Consider the following 21,796-nt stretch of genomic DNA (forward strand, 5'->3'; position numbering starts at 1 on the left):
GGCCGAGTATCCCTCTGCCTCCTGCCCACACCCAGACCTTTTGCTCTCCCCGCCTTCGGCTTCGTGCGGCTGGGCAAAGACGTGGCGAGCCAGACCCGGCGTTCCGTTCTCGGGCGCCTACCTGGGAAGACGTTCTCGATGTACCACGTGAGCACGCCGTAGAGGAGCGCGTCGAAGAACATCATGATGATGGAGGTGACGAGCGAGTAGCGGTCTCCGTCCACGGGGCTGACGCGCAGGTTGCTGGGCTGCGAGCCCACGCCGAGCTGCTCGTACTGGGAGATGTACTCGGAGCCGAAGCCGAACGACACCGTGGACAAGAGGCTCTGGTAGGAAGCGGAGATGCCGGCGACGAGGGGATGGGGTGGAGGGGGGGGGGGGTTGGGAGTGGCACAGGCACGCGTCATATAGATGACGGTAAATGACTTTGATTTCGACCGTTCCCGGCCACGGCAAAAAATAGCGGTGGTGAGCGATGTCCGAGCTGGTCCCGGTCTCCCAGCTCCTTCACCAAGCCACGCTGACCGGCGACGTAATGGTGCATCTGTGAAAAAGAGCTTTTTAGCTCATCGGATTCCTCCAGTATCAATAAATATTTTGATGATTGTGATAAAAGGATGGTTAAATATACCGTCGTGGTGTGTGGAGGAAAGCCTTAATCTGGCAGCGCTCTGACAGATGGTGAGAAATATTATTGTTGTGTACGTATGTTGAGCTTCTTTCACACCATATGCAGGCGGCCGTGCTAAATCGGAGGTGCGGAGGAATTGACAACAAACTAAAACACAAAAAGCAGTTCTAAAATAAATGAGTTTTCAATCAAGATTTAAAAGCGCATCGCATGACAGCCCAGCAAGGGGCGAAAATGTACACGACCGTGAAGTTACATAACGCAATGGATGTGTTTAGGCGAAAATCGACCACTCGCCAAGACCACCCGTGCGGACGAGGAGGAGGAGGGGGAGGGGAGGGAAGGGGCGACTCACGGCGAGTATCTTCATGGGGAAGGTGAGGCGGTCTTGCCAGACGTTGCACAGCACATAGGGGAGGTAGAGCAGGAAGTAGAGGATGCCCCCACAGGCCGCCGCCAGGTTCGCTCGCGCGAAGAACGTGCTGACCAGGAAGCACTGCATGATGGTCGCCACGGTGAATGCCAGGAAGTACAGGAGCAGGATGAGGAAGTTGCTGTTGGGGAACACGTTCCCAAACTGGCGGCGGAGGGTCGGGAGCGGAGGGGAAGACGCGGACGTGAGATCGGTGTGAAGGTCGGACATTTTTACGGGCCCAAAGCTAAATCGTGTGGCGGTGGTTAAATCTGCCATGCGTCCCTGAGTCCTCTCAGTAAGACTGTCTGTCTCCTGGTGTCCCCCCCCCACCGCCTCCTCCATCCTTTATAAAATTTCTGGCCTCATGCTCCTGGGAGGGGGTTTTGTCGATTAGTGGTCGGGGCTTGGCGGGTAGTGGGCGGAGCTTGTCGAGTAGTGGGCGGGGCCAACATCAAGGTGGTTTTCCTCCTTAAACGAGCGTGTGCTGCGCTCCTCATCTCCACGATTACTGCAGCCCTGGGCCAGGAGTACGTGTGCGTCATCGTCTAAGTTATCGGAATGGGATCAGAGGACAAACTGATGACGTACGTCATCGAAATGGGAAAGGGTAAAAAACCTCCCCCCCCCCCCCCCCACCGGCCCGGACATCCCGCGCGGGCCAGCATGCCTTGAGGATGAGGATGAGGCAGATGGCGCTGACGATAAACGGAACGAAGCAGGAGATGAACCAGCCGAGCCAGTGCAGCCCGTTGGTGAGGCCCATCATGCGCATCGTCTCCTTGAGCCGCGCCTCCTTTTCGTGCACCACGCCCTTGAGGATCATGGCCACGGAGTAGATCCACGCAAGCGTCATGAAGAGCGGCAGCGAGCTCGTCATCATCTGCAGGAACCTGCCATGGCGATGGGCCAGGGGAAGGGCGATGAGGGGGTCGACAGGGGACAAGGTCAAGCCACGCAATCATATCTTGCCTTATTTTTTATAGCAGCGCCTTATGTAGTGCCTTATTCCAAGGAGGTGCTCCACAGCTAATCGTAAAATTGTACATAAGATGATAGTGGCAGTGGGTTGTGGTGGTGAAAGAGGTAGTGGTAGGAGTTGGGGTAGGCCTGGTTTTAGCTTGTTGGTGGCGCCAGGGAGTTGCAATGCGAATGGATCAGCAGGTGAAGGACCGACCAATTGAGTGTGAAAATTAACAAATGAGCGGGTGAACGAATAAACGAATCGGCAGGTGAATTAACGAATGCATCGCAGGTGAATGAATGAGCGTGCAAATGAACAAACGAGCAGGTGAACGAACGAACAATGAACGAGCGAGTGACAAAATAAAAAGAACAAATCGGCAGGCGAACGAATGAACGGACGAACGGGCGAGCGAGCGACAGTGATCGAGGGTGTTGGGCAAGGCGCGAGGGCACACGCACGAGTCCTGCACGTAGCAGGGGTAGGGCATCTGCTGCAGGAAGATGCCGGTGGCAGGCTGCCCGCCGGCGAAGAGGCGCGCCGCTGCCCGCTCCACCATGTCCTGCACGAAGGCGAAGCCGAACTTGAGGTAGCGCGACTCGTTGCGCGGTCCCGGGCTGTACACCCTGCACACGACATCGCCGCCATTGTCATCGTCACGATCATCGTCGCCGCCATTGTCATCGTCGCCGCAATGTGATCGTCATGATCATCGTCGCCGCCATTGTCATCGTCACGATCATCGTCGCCGCCATTGTCATCGTCGCCGCCATTGTCATCGTCACGATCATCGTCGCCGCCATTGTCATCGTCGCCGCAATGTGATCGTCATGATCATCGTCGCCGCCATTGTCATCGTCATGATCATCGTCGCCGCCATTGTCATCGTCATGATCATCGTCGCCGCCATTGTCATCGTCATGATCATCGTCGCCGCCATTGTCATCGTCACGATCATCGTCGCCGCCATTGTCATCGTCATGATCATCGTCGCCGCCATTGTCATCGTCACGATCATCGTCGCCGCCGTTGTCATCGTCACGATCATCGTCGCCGCCATTGTCATCGTCACGATCATCGTCGCCGCCGTTGTCATCGTCACGATCATCGTCGCCGCCATTGTCATCGTCACGATCATCGTCGCCGCCATTGTCATCGTCACGATCATCGTCGCCGCCATTGTCATCGTCATGATCACCGTCGCCGCCGTTGTCATCGTCACGACCATCGTCGCCGCCGTTGTCATCGTCATGATCATCGTCGCCGCCATTGTCATCGTCACGATCATCGTCGCCGCCATTGTCGACGTCGTCGTCACCCTCATCATGATTGCCATTGTCAGGGGATAGTAGGGGAGGGGATGGTAGGGGATAGTAGGGGACGGGACGGGAGGGAATGTGGAGGGGATGGGAGAGGGGGACAGCACCTGTCTTTGACCTTGTTGGTGACCTCCACCGAGTCGATGTCCATGCGGATTTTGTACTTGAGGTGGCGTGGCACGGGGTCGGTGGGGCCCAGCTCGGGGAAAACGAGAGCGGCCCACAGCTGGCTGCTGGCCAGCAGCTCCAGCGAGCGGTTCACGAGGCTGCCCTCGTTCGCGTGGCCCTCAAACTTGTTCAGCTCCAGACACTGAGCGCAGCCCGGCGGTGGCGGTCGGCAAGCGGCGACAACAACAGCGGCGGCAAAACGCGTTTCAATTATAACAAGAACAATTTACATCCGTGAAGTCTCGCATTTCGTCCGCAGATCCCACCAATGCGCCACCGTGTTATGGAAAGCAGCAAATAAACAGAACCTGCAGGGTGAATGGCCAGAACTAGTGGGGGTGGGGTGGGGGGTGAAGGCCAGTTTAGAGAGGCGAGTTTTCAAGACAGACTTGAATGATAACAATGATAATTGTCGCTCTCAGCTCATCAACTGCCCCCTGTCCAGTCGGCTTGTTACGTACACCATGGTGGCAGTAGTCCTTGGACTCAGATCAGTACTGCCTTGCATATCGACCACACTCCGCTGCTCATCAATCACGATGTGTGCACGGGGCACCGGCGGTCCGGATTGCCTTGGGCCAGCCCTAACAGACTGGCGCGTGGCTTGCAAGCGACCTGGCATGGTTGCAATGATTGAGATGAAATGAAAGCGCCCCATGAATGCAAATCCTTAAACGCTTACTATGCAAGGGTTACTCCACTGGGATGACACGTAGAAATCGTCACCCTTTACTGGTGGCGGACTAAGGCACAAAAAGGAATAGGTTTTACCCTTTCCGGCAGTAAAACAGGCGTTAAGATCTTCCGTCGATAGACTAATGCCCGTTTGCGGCCAGGTGGCGAGTCATCGCGTACCCACAGGGGCAGCTGCCACTGAGCTGCCCTTTCATTATTTAAAGTATTTGGCTGCTATAAATGTGAACATGATAAGCCACTTCGTTGAGCTATCGTTTGTTATAGCCAGGTCGCTTCTGAAAAAGAAGCTGATAGCTGAGTGGGCCTTACCTGGTAAAATAAAAAAAGAGTTTATTTTCATTATTTTGAAGTTATTTGCTTACCTTCCCTACACTTTGCACTCCTATCATGCTTTTCATATCGATTGTTGTTTGAACTTTTTTACCCCGTGCCCCTACATGAGCGATGTCCGAGCTGGTCCCGGTCTCCCACCTCCTTCACCAAGCCACGCTGACCGGCGACGTAATGGTGCATCTGTGACAAAGAGCTTCACAGCTCATCGGATTCTTCCTGCAGTATAAATAAATATTCTGATCTAAAACGATTTCAAACTACACTATGTTTTTATTTTACCAGGTAAGGCCCAGTGAGCTACTGTATGTAGCTCTTTTTTCAGAAGCGACCTGGCTATCACAAATTATTATAATTCAACGAAGTGGCTTATCGCGTGTAAATTTAAAGCAGCCAAATAAATCTAAATAATGAAAGGGCACCCCCATTGGCAGCTGCCCCTGTAGATATGAGATGACTCGCCACCTGGCCTGTAAACGTGTGGAAATGTATAGCGGCCAAATGCCTTTAAACGTGCGTCTGTTATCGCAGTGGGCACGGTGGTGGCCGTGGCGGCCGTAGCGGTGGGCACCTGCACGTAGCCGGACACCGTGTGCAGGACGCTGCCCACGCTGCCCATGAGGCTCCTCCACGTCGTCCCGTTGCGGCCCGATAAGAAAGCGGAGAGGCCGGCGGCCGTGAAGCCGGAGCCGCTCAGTACGGGGTCCAGCATGCTGGCCAGCATCGGCGAGGCAAGGGCACCCTGCGGTGGACAAACGTTGTTCGAGTACGAGCGCGTGAGTGCGAGCGTGTGGGGAGCGGAGCGTTAGTGTAGCGGTTAGCGCGCTTGCGCTAGAAACCCGGCAACCCAAGCTCGATTCCCGCTAACAGCCAACAACACCAGTGACGATTATCTGAAGCGGTCATGGATCTCCCCTAGGTCGACTCAGCCTCAAATTGAGTACCTGTTGTGGTGTGTGAATATCGCCACTTGGGGAGACAAAGGCGACCGGGCGTGGTGCTGGCCATCCACCCCTTTCTGTGCCGTGACTGCCTCCATTAGGTGCTCACTAACGGCACTTGCCCCAACAGTCTGTTCAGGCTGTCGGGGGGACCTTTGTATTTTTGTCGGTGTGAGCATAGTATGGTGTTATGGTGTGCAGCAGGCATTCTTTTCAAGAACGTCATGCCAAACAAGACGCGGCATGGGCCGAATAACACATCGGAGAGTTGGCCGGGGACGGCCGTGAGAATCTTGCGAATGAAGCCGAGTTACCCGAAGCAGTTGCATCTCGGAGCTGTTGGTGAAGAAGTTGAAGAGGGCAGGCGACACCGTGTCCCAGGCGACGCCCATTCTCCCCAGCATGGCAAGAGCCTCGAACGTCGTGTTCGCCTGCAAGAGGCCCCAACCGATCGATCAAAGCAGATCAAATCCAACAACCTAGACCAATCGAAGCTGCCCAATGTTTGGGAGACTCAACCAAGGACACATGCCGAGGCGGCAGCCGGTGTCTCGAATGTTAGAAAATGTACGAAATAATAAATCTGGTATTGGGGCCCTTAAACAAAAAAACTATAAAAAATTCTGTGTACACATTTTAGAACGTTCAAAAAAATTAAGACGAAAAAAATATATGAAATAAAAATAAAAGCCACCACCTCATCTGGGGTGTCTACCTAAAACTAAACAATTTTTATTTAACAGCTAAGGCCCACTGAGCTATACAGCTCTTTTTCAGAAGTGACGTGACCACAAATAATAGCTCAACAAAGTGGATTATCATCATGTGGAGGTGTAGATTAGCCACATACTCTAAAACACACGTTGATTCTAAATGTGGGAGGAAAAACTGGAGGACCCGGGAGAAAAATCCACACGATTACGGATAGAGAGAGAAAACACGCAACTCCAAATATACAAAAGGTGTCAGGGTCGGGATCGAACTCACGACAACCTGTATACCAGGCGAGGGAGTTAACATCCTCGCCACCACGATGCCTACCTGCTGGAGGATGGCACGCACGGCGGGGGTGTCCGGCGTGTAGGGGATCTTGCCGAGCAGGAAGGGCTTGAACATCTTCCACAGCATGTTGGTGGTCGCCGAAGACCCGGCCATGCTAATGAGGTTTGTGCACAACGAGTCTGTGGAAGACAAACCGCGACCATAACCCTTTCCCCTTCCCATGACATACGTCTACATAATCGTTTTTCTTCTTCCGATTCTGGAAATAAAATAATATCGGTACCGAGGTTCGCACAAAGCCATGCGGGAGGGCATGTGGCACAGTTTGGCGCCAGCTATCGTAGAGTGCGGCGGTCATGTTGCTTCGGTTCTTTGCGGTGCATACAATGCCTTTAAAAGCAGCGGTGTTATGCGTCTCCAAATAAAATGAACGCCGAGCCACTTGCTCGTTTCCGAGATTCGACGGCGAACGGGACGCCCACACCCTGCCACTTGCAGTCATCTCAGAAACGGGAAAGGGTTAAGGGAGCTCACGGGGGGAACAGCCCCAGAGTAGAAGAGAGGAGTAGTACAGAGCAGCACAGCACAGCTTGAAGGCAGGAAGGGCAGGAGCAGATGTGTGCCAATAGTCGTGAACACCAAGGGACCGAGGAACAGGAAGTGGGGCTACTTTAGGAGACCGGGTTTCGCAGGGGATTATTGAGGCTTGTGTTCAGTTGACGTCCCAACTTGCCTTACGCTACGCCCAACGCATTCGTACCACTGCGGTAGAGCTTCTTAGCACGTTGGGGTTCAAGCTCTCCGAGTGGTTCTATAGGTCAGACCTGTAGTGGTTATTAGGCCTAAACTAAGCCTAAACTAGGTCTATCCACGATACATTAATCAGCACTATTAAATGTTAAAGTTGTAATTATGTAGATAAGACTTGAAATTTATTTATTTTTAACTTGGGGAAAGCAACAGTTGGAGATAATTCCAAAGTTGGGCACTGCGAGGGAAGACAAAAGAAGGGGTAAGGGAAGCGTCGTGACCTGCAGGGTGGCGGTGGCAGTGGTGGTTGAACGCAGCGTGGATGGCATGTAACAGCCTGTCTAGAAGACCGAGTCCTCAGCATGGGTGGAGTAGTCGATGAGTGAAGCTCACGAGAACAGCAAGAACCGTGACAGTAGCGATGGAAGAGTGACAGCACGGTGACTGCCGGCGAGTGAACGTGTGCATTACGAAGTTACTGCAACGTTCGTACTGCCGGCGCCGGCTGTGGAACTCGAGTTCTGGCTCTTGGTGGTTGTGGCGGTCGTTGCTCCGGGTGTTCCCGAGCTGGAGGTGTTTGAGGACCCCAAGTTGTCCAGGAAGCTTAGCCCCCCACTGCTGCCGCACAGCAGCTGTGACAGTGAGAAGCCAGTAGAGCCGCCCAGTCCGGCCATGACCGTCTTCAAACTGCCAAGACCCATCACCTGTTTCGGGCATTAAAAACACAAAACAAAACCCATGCATGTATCACAGGACCTTTTTGCCAGTATCAATATTGTCGGAAGCAGGATTGATGCTGGCACCCTGAGCTATACATGCTGTGATACGTGCATTGTCTCTTTTACTGTCCGCCTTTTGGCGTTCTCTGGTCTGACACTGGTGGATAGACTAGGCCATAAAGAAGGCTGCTGTCTCTGGTGTAGGTCAAATCAGTTTCAAAGACAATGCCATACATTCTCAGAGTTTTTTTGCGTGTTCACCACAAGTACGTGTGATTAATGCGGACTTTGCAAAAGGTACCTATTTGGTGTTTGAACATCTGAACACACCTCCTGTTTCATTGCCAGAAATGGTAAAACCTATTCTTAGTTTTCAAAACCCACGCAAATGGGAACCGGTTAAAGCTGTGGGTGTAATAACCAAAACAATGGCAAAAATCATTCAGAATGATGGTCTCATTATACATTTAAATCATTATTATTCTCATGGCGCATGTTATTTTTGTTATTCAATGCCTTTTACGCCGAGGTGTGTGTTTATTTCGCTGCTATAAATGTCCAAATGATACGCCACTTTGTTGACCTATCATTTGTGGCCAGGTTGATTTTGAAAAGTAAGTTAATGCCTCAGTGGGCTTTTTCTGATAGTATTAGAATAATATAGGATTAGAATGGTTTAGCTTCATTTGTATTGCTTACCTTTCTTGTACTGTGCACTCCTATTATGTTTTTGGTTTTGTTTGTTGTTGTGAAGTTCTTACCCCGTGCCCCCGACTGGACATCTGTGATAAAAGAACGATGTAGCTCATTGCATTCCTCCTCCAGTGTAACAATAAAATATTCGGATTCGGATGTGTGGCTCACCGAAGAGGTTTTGTTTGTACTATACCTGCTGCTGAAGAATCCCGAGACTCGAGCCCAGGCCCAGGAGCTGCCTACTCACCGTCATGTTCAGCGACGTTATCACCTGCAACACAAACGGGCGGGGGGCAAGGCGTTGAATCGCGATAAAGGATAAGTTGGTGTAGTGCAGGCGGTGCAACTGCACCGGGTCGGAGGGCTCTGATGCTGGGCTAGGAAATGGAAGTTCATTTGGGCGGAGGAGGAGATTGATGACCATTTAAATTCTTGTAACAGGACCAATGCTAACCAGGCTGCCGTGAACGTATATATAAAAGCACACAAGAACGTCACGTTGAATTCGAGCAGTACATAATGCATGGGGAACGCACTAGAATACCGTTATGTAGTACATAATGTATTTTAGACGCACTATAATACCACGAGAATATTGTTACTAAGTAAATAATGTATTTTAAATGCACGAAAATTCAGTTTCAGTTTATTTATTTGGTATAGCCCTGTGAGCCCTTCGGCTCGTGAATCGGGTGCAACCACAACAAACAAAAACACAAAAAACACGAACAAGAAAACATCTTAAAGCGACTATGTGACTTTGCGCAAACAGAAAATCCATGAAAAAAACAGCAAAATATTCATGAAAAAAGCGTCGTACACCAAGCGAATACAACTACAATCATGCTATGTATCATATAATGTATTTTATGCCGTTATGTAGTATACAATGTATTTTAAATGCACTCGAATACCGCCCCCCCCCCCCCCCCCGGGGCCGGTTCACCTGCGTGGAGAGGCGACTCGCGTTGACGCTTGTGGCCACGGCGGCCGCGAAACCCTGGAGCTGCTCATCGGAAAGCGAGCATGTGAGGTTGTTGAGCGAGCTCCAGTTGCTCGAGCGGGAGAAGAGCACCAGGTTCTGCAGGGAGGCGTTGCACGCGAGCGCGCGCGGACTCAGCCGTTGCGCCAGCGACAGTGCCAGGAACTGTGACGGTGAACGACACGAGACGGCGAGACATTTAATTGTACCAAAAAACAAAATCGCTCATTCCGCACGGATTCTGTGACACCCTTCAACGCGCGTGCGCCATGTTAAGTATGACTTTCTAACGGCGGTATCGCGCCCAGTGCCAGATCAAGCTAGTGCGGGGCCTGTAGCAAATGTTATACAGGGGCCCTAAATAAATAAATAAAACGCTGAAATATGAAAACACAAATTTTTAACTTGCATGGTAAAGAAAATGTATGTTTTTAGCTTGCTATGCAGCCAGATAATACGACAAATCGCTAACCTTAAACACCCAGTCGTTCATAAAAGTTGAAGGCGGCATAGTACTATAGTAATAGAGCAAGTGCAGAATCACTGAACCGGAATTGATAGCTTGAAAGCTAAAGTGCGGGGCCCGTAGAATATGCAGCTACTTTGCTACTAGGATAATCCGGCACTGGTTGCGCCATCAGCCCTGCGAGGGTACGAGTGGCTGGACACGAGTTCAGGATCGGCAAAAAAAAGTTACGGTTAGTCAAGAGCCATGCTATAAACACCACCCTACATACACAATCCTGCGAACGCCATCATGCACACACACCGCCCATCACCCTACACGCACCACCCTACAAACACCATACTGCACACACACGTATGTTGAACTTCTTTTCCACCGTACGTAGCCGAGCGTACTAAATCGGGAGGTGCGGGATGGGGGGGGGGAAGACAAACAAGCCACCACGATCGATCACCCACCTCGATCGACGAGTTATCGATTTAACTTAATGGGCTGCATTGGAAAGCTCGAGCAGGTGCGTACAACGAAGCCTGCTCGGGAGAAAAAAAGCAGCAGCCGACGAGTCAGTCGTAGCCCACTTTAATTAAAGCTGCTCACACAATGGTGGCCATTAGACCTCCCCACCAGCACCCATCTTCAATTACAAAGACGCCTTTCCCTCTACGCGGTCACAATAGAGACGTGGCACTGTGCAATCTGCTCCTTCTCGAGGCTGGACGAATGTAAAAATAAAAAGCAGACCCGCCGTACGTACTCTCTCGCGCGTGGATTATTATAGTTTTTTTATTGTACGCTTTCTTAGGAATAATGCCATTTATTTTCCCCCCCCCCGAACGGACCACACGTTTAACAATACGTTTTTTTTATTTTGCAGGCTTTCCAACGGAGGTTGATTTGACTGCCCATCCCGTCCGTCTGTTACCGGGAAGGGTGGAGGTGGGGGTGACATTCCATTTCGCGAGGATCATCCACAGCACTTGCCTTTTGCTATTGCAGTGAGCCACTTCAAGTGACAACCCCGGCCAAACTGACCAAAAGGGGTCGCCCAGAAATTGTGCGCGACCCAGGATCAGTTCAGATATGACTCGCCGCTGATATTAGCCACGGGTCGGACATATACTCAGGACTGCTCAATTCATATAGCACAGTGGGCGAGCCACTCCACCCACATGCGTCCCTGCCTCCCCCTTCACGGGTTTAACTTGGTGACGCTATCTTCGTGATTACGCTCTTCCGCTGTCACCCCGATGCGTCTCTGGTCCGCCCGATGCACTTTAGGCCACCGCGAGAGTGAACTCCTGGTCAGAATCGATGACACTCACAGCTAGAAACCACACTTGGCCACTCTTAACAACAACAACAACCACAGCAACAAAACCCTTGCGGGAGGCGGCTCGAAAAACAAGGATGCCGAGTCACGGCACGTTTCGATCGATCGTACGTGGCTCCCTCGCACGATGAAACCACGACAGGGGGCAATCGGCTCTCTCGTTATGCTAATTGTTGGGCAGCGGGCGACTCCGGCGGCATGTCTTGATGAGGCCTCCCGGGCAAAAGGCTTCCTTTTCTTGACATTTGGCTCGTTCGTACACAGGTTGGCAAGCACAAATGCCCTGCCACCTCGGGACTCGTTACAAAACGAGGACGGAAAAGGTGGCGCCTGGGTGGTCTCGGGGGTCGAATGCCGTGCCGGGGACGGCGAGAGACGGAATCCGCTAGAGGGCCAGCGGCAGGGCCGGTGTAATGGCTACTACGCTGGACTTGAGGGACATGGCAAGCGTGACAATGGGGCAAGTTTCTTTAGTCTGCATCGCCCCCGTGCCAATGCAGGAGTGTAATTGTGTTCACCACAGCGAGTTGTTTGGCAGGTCACATGGAGTGGGATAAAGCGTAGGGTGCTCCTCCCCGCATCTCAAGGTGTCTGGCCAGAGGGAAAGAGCAGGCCAAGTACCCTCTGGATCAGCGGTTCTTTTACCTTCACTAAAGTCTGCACCCCTTTGGTTCTCAGTCCTATTTTTGTTTTAAATAACGTGAATAAATACATCGGTTTAATAAAACAAAAGTCGTTGCACTTACATGCCCATGCGTAATTTGTGTTTTCGATGATTTGCCTTCTAAAAAAAAATATGCCCATGTCTCGCACCCCCAGAAAGGGGATCTCGCACCCCGAGGGGGTGCAGCATGCACCCCCAGGTTAAGAGCCACTGCCCTAGGTGGAGCTCACCAGGGCTCCATCTGTTCTAGGCCCTTGTGCCAGCAGTGGCACGAATAATAAATTGCAGTGTTGCGCCTTTCCCAGATCTTACCCTCAATAAAGCAACAAATCATTGTCCATCTTTCAAATGTGCGTGGCCTTATCTGCCAAGCCGCAGCAGCACCGTTTCTCGCATTACGATGCAAAGGTGTCGAGGTGACGGCGGCTCTGGGGTCAGAGCACCGAGCCGGCGGCTGCTGGAATCTTGGTTTCTAATTTTGAGTATCGGCCACTCGTGCTTAAACCGGTTCTCAGTGTCGTGAGCTGATGGTCTCAGCCTGGTCACAATTGATGTAACTCCTCCCCCCCCCCCTCCTCGCCCTGCCCAAAATGAAATGATTCCACTATGTTTGGACAGTGTCTTAAGATTCAATTCCATATACAGTAGGACACCGTATAAATCCAAACTGTGGCTACTGCCAAGTCTGTTTTTTACTTAATCTACTCCGCCTTTGAGGAGGAGGAGGAGGAGAACAAAAAAAACTCTTTCACTGTTCATCAATCAACAATACTGGCAGGCCATATTAAAGTTGTTTTCCTGGTGCGGATAAACAGGTCTCTTGAAGTGACTTTGGCAGCAATCATCTTGGCGGGGCCATTATCTGACAGGCCGTGGTACACTGCTCGCCGTAAGAGTTGCGAACGGAATTCAACGCCGCCTCACCGCGCGACGCCGACGTCGCAGCTGAAACATGTATTAAAAAAAAAATTCTCAACATCGAAAAATAAAAAAAACACGTAAAAGAAGAGATTTCAATTTCCCCAAAAAGCAGGAAAATGTTCACCCGACCAAACGTGGACACAGCGCTCCACAATCAGGGCTTCAGTTCAGCCGGGTGTGTCTGGGTTCAGTGACCCAGAAAATATATTTCGGCACACCACGTCCAGGAGACCACTCGCTGTGGCTGTTGCCATGAGTCACGTGCCACCTACTACCAGTCTATCAGCGACCCGGAAAAATAGAGCCCTATACATAGGCGGTGTTTTACTTCTATATTTGAGGAGGGTGGGTGCGGGGGTAAGGGTTCGCTTTGTCCCTCACTGGGTGCATAAAATTAATTTATTTTTTAATCTTACTTGTAAACTACTGAAAATGAATTCATGAAGGTGTCCAGTTTCGTGGGGGGGGGGGGGGGGCGTTGCCACCCCACCGTGCCCCCAAACTCCGCCCATGGCCCTATGTTTATACACACTGTACGATCATCAGGGACGCATGTAACTCAGGGGATTCACAATCATCAGATTGGAAAAACACGGAACCAGTGCCGGGATTCTAAGTTCTCCGGTGCGTTTCCAGTTTTTGTAGAAACGCGAGCATTTTAGAAACCGAGTTCAGCGTCCCCGAAAAGCTTCCCAGCCCGTGGAGCGATACGTCGGACATCGTACCGAGCAACGCGGGGGTATGACTCGAAAGCACGGTGGAGAAATACACACAGCAGCAGCGGCAGCAGTGGCATAACGGCGAACGCACACCTAGGCCGTGGTGAAATATCAAAGTAGTGCTTCATAATAGAAGGTTTTTTTTGGATTAGATCGCATAAATATACTACCACCCGACACAGCCAATCAGGAAGGTTTGTCACGTAAACAAAACGTGCCAATTAGTTACTACTTCAGCACAACGGTGTGTTGAGTACTGTGACGTTTCATTGGCAATTACAACCAGCCTCATCGGGGGCGATTTGCCAAAATTGTAGCCCTTCGTGCGAACGGCTCAGCCCACTGCTGCTGCTGTTGTTATTGGGACACACGCGGTTGAACGGAAGACATCACGGGCTGTACGCGTGTTCATTATCTTCGTCTCTGACCAGTTGGGGTCGGATCTCCACGCGCATCAGGTCCGACACGGCCCAGTCCGGAAACGACAGGTTTTGCTTCATGTAGGCTTGTAGCGGGGAGCTGTCCACCAGCACATTCCGTAGCACGATGTTACCTGTTGCCGACGAAACAAAGTCAAAGGTCACCCGCTTAGCCCTCGCGGACCGTCGCAGCAAGTGCTGTTAGCGAGCACCGACGAAGGATGACACCACGCCTGGACGCCTTTGTCTCTCCGGCGGTGGATGTGTAAACACCGTGCCAGGCACTCATTTAAGGCTGAGTCGACCTCAGGGGGCGGCGGGGGGGGGGGGCAATAACCGATTTGAGATATTTCGCCACTGTTATTGGTCGCGAGCAGGGATCGAACCCGGGTCGCGCAATGTGCTAACCGCCGCACTGCTGCTCCGCAAGAAATACGCACACACACATACAGAGAAGGTGGGGGGGGGGGGCTTGACATGATGGCGCCAAATCACTCCGTAGAAGCCAGAAGGGAAAAATGAGTTAAGGGTACGGGAAAAGTTAAACTGGGCGGGTGCGGGGGGCGGGGTCGTGATGCGGCACAAGAGCATTTGACATCAAGCGTAAGGTCGCGCGTCGTTTCAAAATAACGAGGCCACGGCAGCTGCGTGCCTCCACGGCAGCACGTCATGCGAGGTTGCGTGACTGCCTTTGACGAGACAAAAAAAAAAGAGAAAAACCTGAATGTTCGGAAATAAGTCTGTGGATTCTGAAGCCGAGAGCGTGACAGTTGGTGGGGGTTGCGGAGGGGGCATGAGAGGGAGAGCCGTAACTGGGCCAGGGAGCACGATCTCATTCACAAACGGTGAGTGCCAATGGATATTTGCATGCCTGATTTGACTGTGTACGGAGTGAGTGGTGGCGCAGCGGTTAGCGCACTCCGCTGACTTCATGACTGCCAACGTCAGTGGCAAAAGATGTCGGAGTCGCTGCTGAGCACACAACTTTACGTATGCATGTACGTTGAACTTCTTTCGCACCGTACAAAGCCAACCATGCTAATCGGAGGTGCACCGACCAGGTAGGTGAAGTATGGTCAAACAAACCTTCACTACATGACATGGCATGGGTAAGCCTCCATCCAGCAGTGGATTGCCAAGGGCTGTACATTTTTTTATTTTATTGAACTTTAGAAAACATTAGGTTGGAATCAGGCTGATGACTTTCTTACCAATGTTAAGCTACAGCTGTTGTGTGCGTTGCATATATGATTATGGCTTTACAAAAAATGAAAATTTAATTTCTTCTTATTATACTAAATATATATATCACAGCTCTATTCTTCCACCAATGAATGAAGGCTTGGCCATGTGTTGGTCATGGAGATTGTTTGACCATACACGTACCTAGACATGCCTCATGTACATACAAACACATAGCCTACACAGGCTGATGGGGCAAGTGCTGTCCACGAGCACCTATGGAGTTCGGCACGGCACACACGAGGGGGTGGGTGGCCAGCACCACGACGGGCCACCTTTGTCTCCCTAGCGGTGAAGTTATTTTTACACATCGCACCAGGTACTCATTTGAGGCAGAGTTGACCTAGGAGAGGCCCAGGACCGGTTCAGATAATCGTCACTGGTGGTGCGGCGTGCTAACTGTTGCACTACCGCTCCCCACTCTGGACCATCAACAACAACAACCGCCATTCCCCACGAAGTGGCGGTGACGTCACAATGGCGCTTGTGCCAGGCAAGGTGTACTTTAAGGCCATGTAAAATGTAAAACGCCCGCTGGCAAGAGGTCACTGGACAGACCCAAGTGCTCTGGCTTGACCGACTCAGATGACTAACCGATGCACCATCTGTGCCCCCTACTATGCCAAATTGCTGTGTTTTAGCGGCAGGGCGCTCCGCTCGTTGTGAGCATTGCTCCTATGCTGAAGGGCGTCTGTCTCCAAAAACTGGACCAAACATACTCACGCACACGAGTGTGTGCGACCACCCACCGGTCCAAGCCCTTGGGTCGGTGATGATGACGTTGGCGAGCCCCCTGCTCACCCACACGGTCTCAAGGCTGCGCCAGAATGAGTCGTTCATCAGCAAGCCCTGCGTGTCCACCAGCACCCGGGACAGCCTAGCAGCACGCAAACCACACAGTCAACCACAGATCCAACACACAGTCAACCATCGATCCAATCACACAGTCAACCACAGATCCAATCACACAGTCAACCACAGATCCAACACACAGTCAACCATCGATCCAATCACACAGTCAACCACAGATCCAATCACACAGTCAACCACAGATCCAATCACACAGTCAACCACCGATCCAATCACACAGTCAACCACAGATCCAATGACACAGTCAACCATCGATCCAATCACACAGTCAAGCACAGATCCAATGACACAGTCAACCACCGATCCAATCACACAGTCAAGCACAGATCCAATGACACAGTCAACCACCGATCCAATCACACAGTCAACCACCGATCCAATCACACAGTCAACCACAGATCCAATGACACAGTCAACCACCGATCCAATCACACAGTCAACCACCGATCCAATCACACAGTCAAGCACAGATCCAATCACACAGTCAAGCACAGATCCAATCAGACAGTCAACCACAGATCCAATCACACAGTCAACCACAGATCCAATCAGACAGTCAACCACAGATCCAATCAGACAGTCAACCACAGATCCAATCACACAGTCAACCACAGATCCAATCACACAGTCAACCACAGATCCAATCACACAGTCAACCACAGATCCAATCACACAGTCAACCACAGAGCCAATCACACAGTCAACCACAGATCCAATCACACAGTCAACCACAGATCCAATCACACAGTCAACCACAGATCCAATCACACAGTCAACCACAGATCCAATCACACAGTCAACCACAGATCCAATCACACAGTCAACCACAGATCCAATCACACAGTCAACCACAGATCCAATCACACAGTCAACCACAGATCCAATCACACAGTCAACCACAGATCCAATCACACAGTCAACCACAGAGCCAATCACAGAGTCAACCACAGATCCAATCACACAGTCAACCACAGATCCAATCACACAGTCAACCACAGATCCAATCACACAGTCAACCACAGATCCAATCACACAGTCAACCACTCAGTCCTCACGTGACGAAGTTGTTTTTACTCCGACTTCTATTGGCCGCATTGCTGTAGGGTATTGTTCTTTATTTTATTTGTTTTGCTTTTGACTATTTGGTGACCCCAGGTCATCACCTGGTTAAGATAAATAAACTTAGCGTGGCTCGACACGGCTAACCACACACAGTCCATATGTTCCCGGGGTGTGCTCTCTTCTAGGTCCACTCAGCATACAATTATAACCTGTCTGATGTTGCTCCTAGGTTGACTCTCTCTTCAAAAGAAAATCATTACCATCGCCACCATCGCAATTTATTATCAATGTCATCAACATTACTGGCATTATCAATAATCATGTTTCTAATCCGTCGTCATCAATATCATTATTAATCATCATCACGTGTATCAATAATGGCATCATTATTGGCATCATCGCCATAATTAACAAATCAAAGGCTTACTTTGATATGGGGCATAGAGACAACGGGTTGGCAAAGTTTGTGTGGCACTGCGACCACGGCAATCAACCCGCGGCACCTGCCGGGCCTGTCCCGTGGCCTCCTCCTGCCAGCGAGCCTTCGACAATTCGCGTGGTGGCCTCAACGTGCACCTAGCCTGGCGAATGGCGGTTGTTGTTGTTTCTTGTTATGGTGGGTGGGATACGGTTGGGGGGGGAGGAAGAATTGCATGCAGGGAAACGGTCTGTAGAGCCACGGGGGCAACGGGGCGCACGATGACGACGATCAGAATCTGTATTTAGACTGCAGGAGAAATCCGATGAGCCACAAAGCTCTTCTTCACGGATGTCCAGTAGGGACGGGTCAGCAAGTGACGACAACAACACACACACAAAACAACACGACGGGATGATACGGACGTGGCAAAGAGTGTTGGTGGAGACAGTGACGGTGACGATAATTATGATGATGATTATGATGATATTGATTGCGATATGATTGCAGCCATAATGATGATACAGACCTGGCAGGGAGGTGGAGACATTGATGATAGTGATTGCGATGATAATAATAATTTCGATGATGACGATGATTATTTCGACTATGATTTTTATGACGACGATTTGCGATGATGACGGCGGTGACATCGACGGTGCCGTGCGCAGCAGACGGTGTCGGTGCAGACGACACGGACGCACGCAGGCAGGCAGGGGGGGGGAGAGGAGGAAGAGTGGAGGATGCATCATCATTATCATCATCATCTCTTACAGCGAGTCGCGGTAGTTGTTCACCTCCCCCGGGGCCTCCCCCGGCGTGTGGCTCGTCACGCACGTGGTTCCCAGCTCGCACACTGTCCCCTGCAGCCATGGCAACAGCCCCGCTGATGGAAGGGCCCGCACGCGGTAGTGGCCTGGGCGACACACGGACGACAGGCGGAGAGGGTGACGATGGGGCGGAGAGGGTGACGATGGGGCTGCGAGGGTGACGATGGGGCGGCGAGGGTGACGATGGGGCGGCGAGGGTGACGATGGGGCGGAGAGGGTGACGATGGGGCGGAGAGGGTGACGATGGGGCGGCGAGGGTGACGATGGGGCGGAGAGGGTGACGATGGGGCTGCGAGGGTGACGATGGGGCGGCGAGGGTGACGATGGGGCGGCGAGGGTGACGATGGGGCGGAGAGGGTGACGATGGGGCGGAGAGGGTGACGATGGGGCGGCGAGGGTGACGATGGGGCGGAGAGGGTGACGATGGGGCGGAGAGGGTGACGATGGGACGGAGAGGGTGACGATGGGGCGGAGAGGGTGACGATGGGGCGGAGAGGGTGACGATGGGGCGGCGAGGGTGACGATGGGGCGGAGAGGGTGACGATGGGGCAGAGAGGGTGACGATGGGGCGGCGAGGGTGACGATGGGGCGGAGAGGGTGACGATGGGGCGGAGAGGGTGACGATGGGACGGAGAGGGTGACGATGGGGCGGCGAGGGTGACGATGGGGCGGAGAGGGTGACGATGGGGCGGAGAGGGTGACGATGGGACGGAGAGGGTGACGATGGGGCTGCGAGGGTGGTTGGTCACTGTGAGGCCTCGCGGGCCCCTGGCATGTGGCCACCCCCCCACCGCCGCATACACAAAATGTGAAAACACCCCCCCCCCCCACCAAATATAAGTTTTTCAGTTTTCAGTTTCATTTGCTAGGTATAACCCTGCGAGCCGTGTGGCTCTTGACTCGGGTGCAACCGCAACAAAAACAAAAACACGAACAAAGAAAACGTCTTAAATACGACTACGCGTGCACGCAACAGAAAAATCCAGTAAAAAAAAACCCAGAAACAAACCCACCGCATTTCAACGCAGTGGCCCTCCAACGCTGGTGATGTCTTATTAATTATCGGCGAAAGTGTACCACCGCTCTGAAAAATGAGCGTTAGAACCCTGGGATGGAGTGTGGGACGACATGTAAACCAGGTTTGCCGTTGCGTGTTTGTTGAACTTGAACTATGCCCTGTTCAATTGTCCGATGAGTTTTCGGGTTTAACGATTTGTAACCATTGATACAGTCTGCATTATAGACTGCCTGTACACTCACCAAACTTAATAACCATTGATACAGTCTACATTATAGACTGCCAGTACACTCACCAAACTTAATAACCATTGATACAGTCTGCATTATAGACTGCCCGTACACTCACCAAACTTAATAACCATTGATACAGTCTACATTATAGACTGCCCGTACACTCACCAAACTTAATAACCATTGATACAGTCTACATTATAGACTGCCAGTACACTCACCAAACTTAATAACCATTGATACAGTCTACATCATAGACTGCCAGTACACTCACCAAACTTAATAACCATTGATACAGTCTACATCATAGACTGCCAGTACACTCACCAAACTTAATAACCGGGCTACATTTTTTATTTAAAGCCTTCGTGACTGCAGGGATTCATATTCTTGGTTCTTTCGGTAAAGTCACGTAGAAGGGAAACAATAAAATAATAAAAAAATACAATAAAACATATATAAAACAATAAAATTCTCACGACGTTTCGACTGCAACACAAGCAATCGTCATTAGGAGTGAAAACCACAGCAAGAACATTTTTTTAAAATTTTTAAATTTTCTTGCTGTGGTTTTCACACCAGATGAAGATTGCTTGTGTTGCAGTCGAAACGTCGAGATAATTTAATTGTTTAATATAAATTATTATTTTATTATTTCATTGTTTCCCTTCTACGTGACTTTACCGAAAGAACCAAGAATATGAACCAGGCTACAGTCTACATTATAGACTGCTAGTACACTCACTCCGATTAAGAACCAGGCTACAGTCTACATTAGTGGTTTTTTTGTTTTTATTTTGTATTATTTTTATTCACTTTATTTTTATTTTTCTATCTACGTGACTTTACCGAAAGAACCAAAGAATATTCATTCCTGCAGTCACGAAAGTTTTAAGCCAAAACGTGTACCGCCTGCTGTTGGCCAAGACGGTTGTGTTGGAGGTGCCCAGAGCTCCTTATGAAGACAGTTACACGCACGTGTGCGTGTGTGTGTGTTGAACCTCTTTCACGCCGGACGCAGCCGACCGTGCAAATCGGAGGTGCGCTATGTATGTATCCCTGAGAGGTTTTTTTGGGGGTTAGCTCGCCTGATTGAAGCTGGTTGTAATCACCAGCGAAACGTCGTTCTCAAATTGTCAAATGTTGCGCGTTTACTCCCCAACACAGCGGTGTGTTGCAGTAGTCACTAATTGGCGGCTTTTGTTTACGTGACGCACCTGACTAATTGGCCGTGTCGGGTGGTGGCGGGTTTAACGACACAGTTATATATTTACGCGATCTAAGTCACAATTGGAGAAGAAGAAGAAGAAAAAAACCTGCATTACGAACGAAAACACGGGTAACCCGTGGGACAGCGCTCTCCGCTCATCATCGGCCGCACTCACATTCCCCGTTGGCGCTTGGAGGCGTCGTTGTCCGGACCCACACGAGGATGAGGAACAGGAACAGGGGCCACAGCAGCTCCACGAGAACCCGCACCTGCAACGCAGCGCAACAGGCAGCCAGCTGAGTCACACTGCCACCATCCCCGTTTCCACCCGGGGAGACTTTTTAAACGAAACTTTTGACTATTTTTGTTGTTTTGTTTTGCCAGGTAAGGCCCACCGAGATGTGTGGCTCTTTCTCAGAAGCGACCTGGCTGGCCATCGCAAGTGATAGCTCCAAACGAAGTGGTGGCCTATCATCGCGTGGACATTTATGGCAGGCATTTCATCTTTAAAACGCGTGATGTTCATTCTAAATGCGGAGGGGAAAAAATCCACACGACCATGGGGAGAACACGCAAACTCCAGATATACAGCAGCAGGCGTCAGGGTCGGGATCGAACCCACGACCTCCTGTGTACCAGGCGAGGTAGTTAACATCTCCTAGCTACCGTGATGATGATGATGAGAGAGAGACACGCAAACTCCAGATATACAGCAGGCGTCAGGGTCGGGATCGAACCCACGACCTGCTGTGTACCAGGCGAGGTAGTTAACATCACCTAGCCA

General features: G+C 51.2%; 1 protein-coding gene across 2 annotated transcripts in view; it reads right to left on the reverse strand.

Annotated features, from left to right (window-relative positions):
- The window catches only part of LOC116951843 (phospholipid-transporting ATPase ABCA1), a 65,492-nt gene that overhangs the window by 38,424 nt on the left and 5,272 nt on the right, over window positions 1-21,796 (reverse strand). Inside the window, exons 2-16 of one of the 2 annotated variants that reach the window (XM_076073982.1) lie at window positions 21,188-21,281; window positions 18,496-18,637; window positions 16,121-16,248; window positions 14,139-14,263; window positions 9,575-9,775; window positions 8,822-8,899; window positions 7,707-7,917; window positions 6,503-6,642; window positions 5,776-5,892; window positions 5,092-5,262; window positions 3,434-3,636; window positions 2,469-2,633; window positions 1,714-1,936; window positions 987-1,208; window positions 122-326 (exon numbers count right to left, since the gene is read on the reverse strand). In XM_076073982.1, coding sequence (XP_075930097.1) covers window positions 122-326; window positions 987-1,208; window positions 1,714-1,936; window positions 2,469-2,633; window positions 3,434-3,636; window positions 5,092-5,262; window positions 5,776-5,892; window positions 6,503-6,642; window positions 7,707-7,917; window positions 8,822-8,899; window positions 9,575-9,775; window positions 14,139-14,263; window positions 16,121-16,248; window positions 18,496-18,637; window positions 21,188-21,281 — 2,425 coding nt within the window. Of the gene's footprint in view, window positions 1-121; window positions 327-986; window positions 1,209-1,713; window positions 1,937-2,468; window positions 2,634-3,433; window positions 3,637-5,091; window positions 5,263-5,775; window positions 5,893-6,502; window positions 6,643-7,706; window positions 7,918-8,821; window positions 8,900-9,574; window positions 9,776-10,534; window positions 10,965-14,138; window positions 14,264-16,120; window positions 16,249-18,495; window positions 18,638-21,187; window positions 21,282-21,796 lie in introns of those variants that run through there. The other variant, XM_076073983.1, reaches the window with a different exon arrangement.

The sequence above is a fragment of the Petromyzon marinus genome, chromosome 44, assembly GCF_048934315.1.
Source record: "Petromyzon marinus isolate PM22_M1 ecotype Great Lakes invasive population chromosome 44, UKy_Petmar_22M1.pri1.0, whole genome shotgun sequence".
In the NCBI taxonomy this organism is placed as follows: domain Eukaryota; kingdom Metazoa; phylum Chordata; class Hyperoartia; order Petromyzontiformes; family Petromyzontidae; genus Petromyzon; species Petromyzon marinus.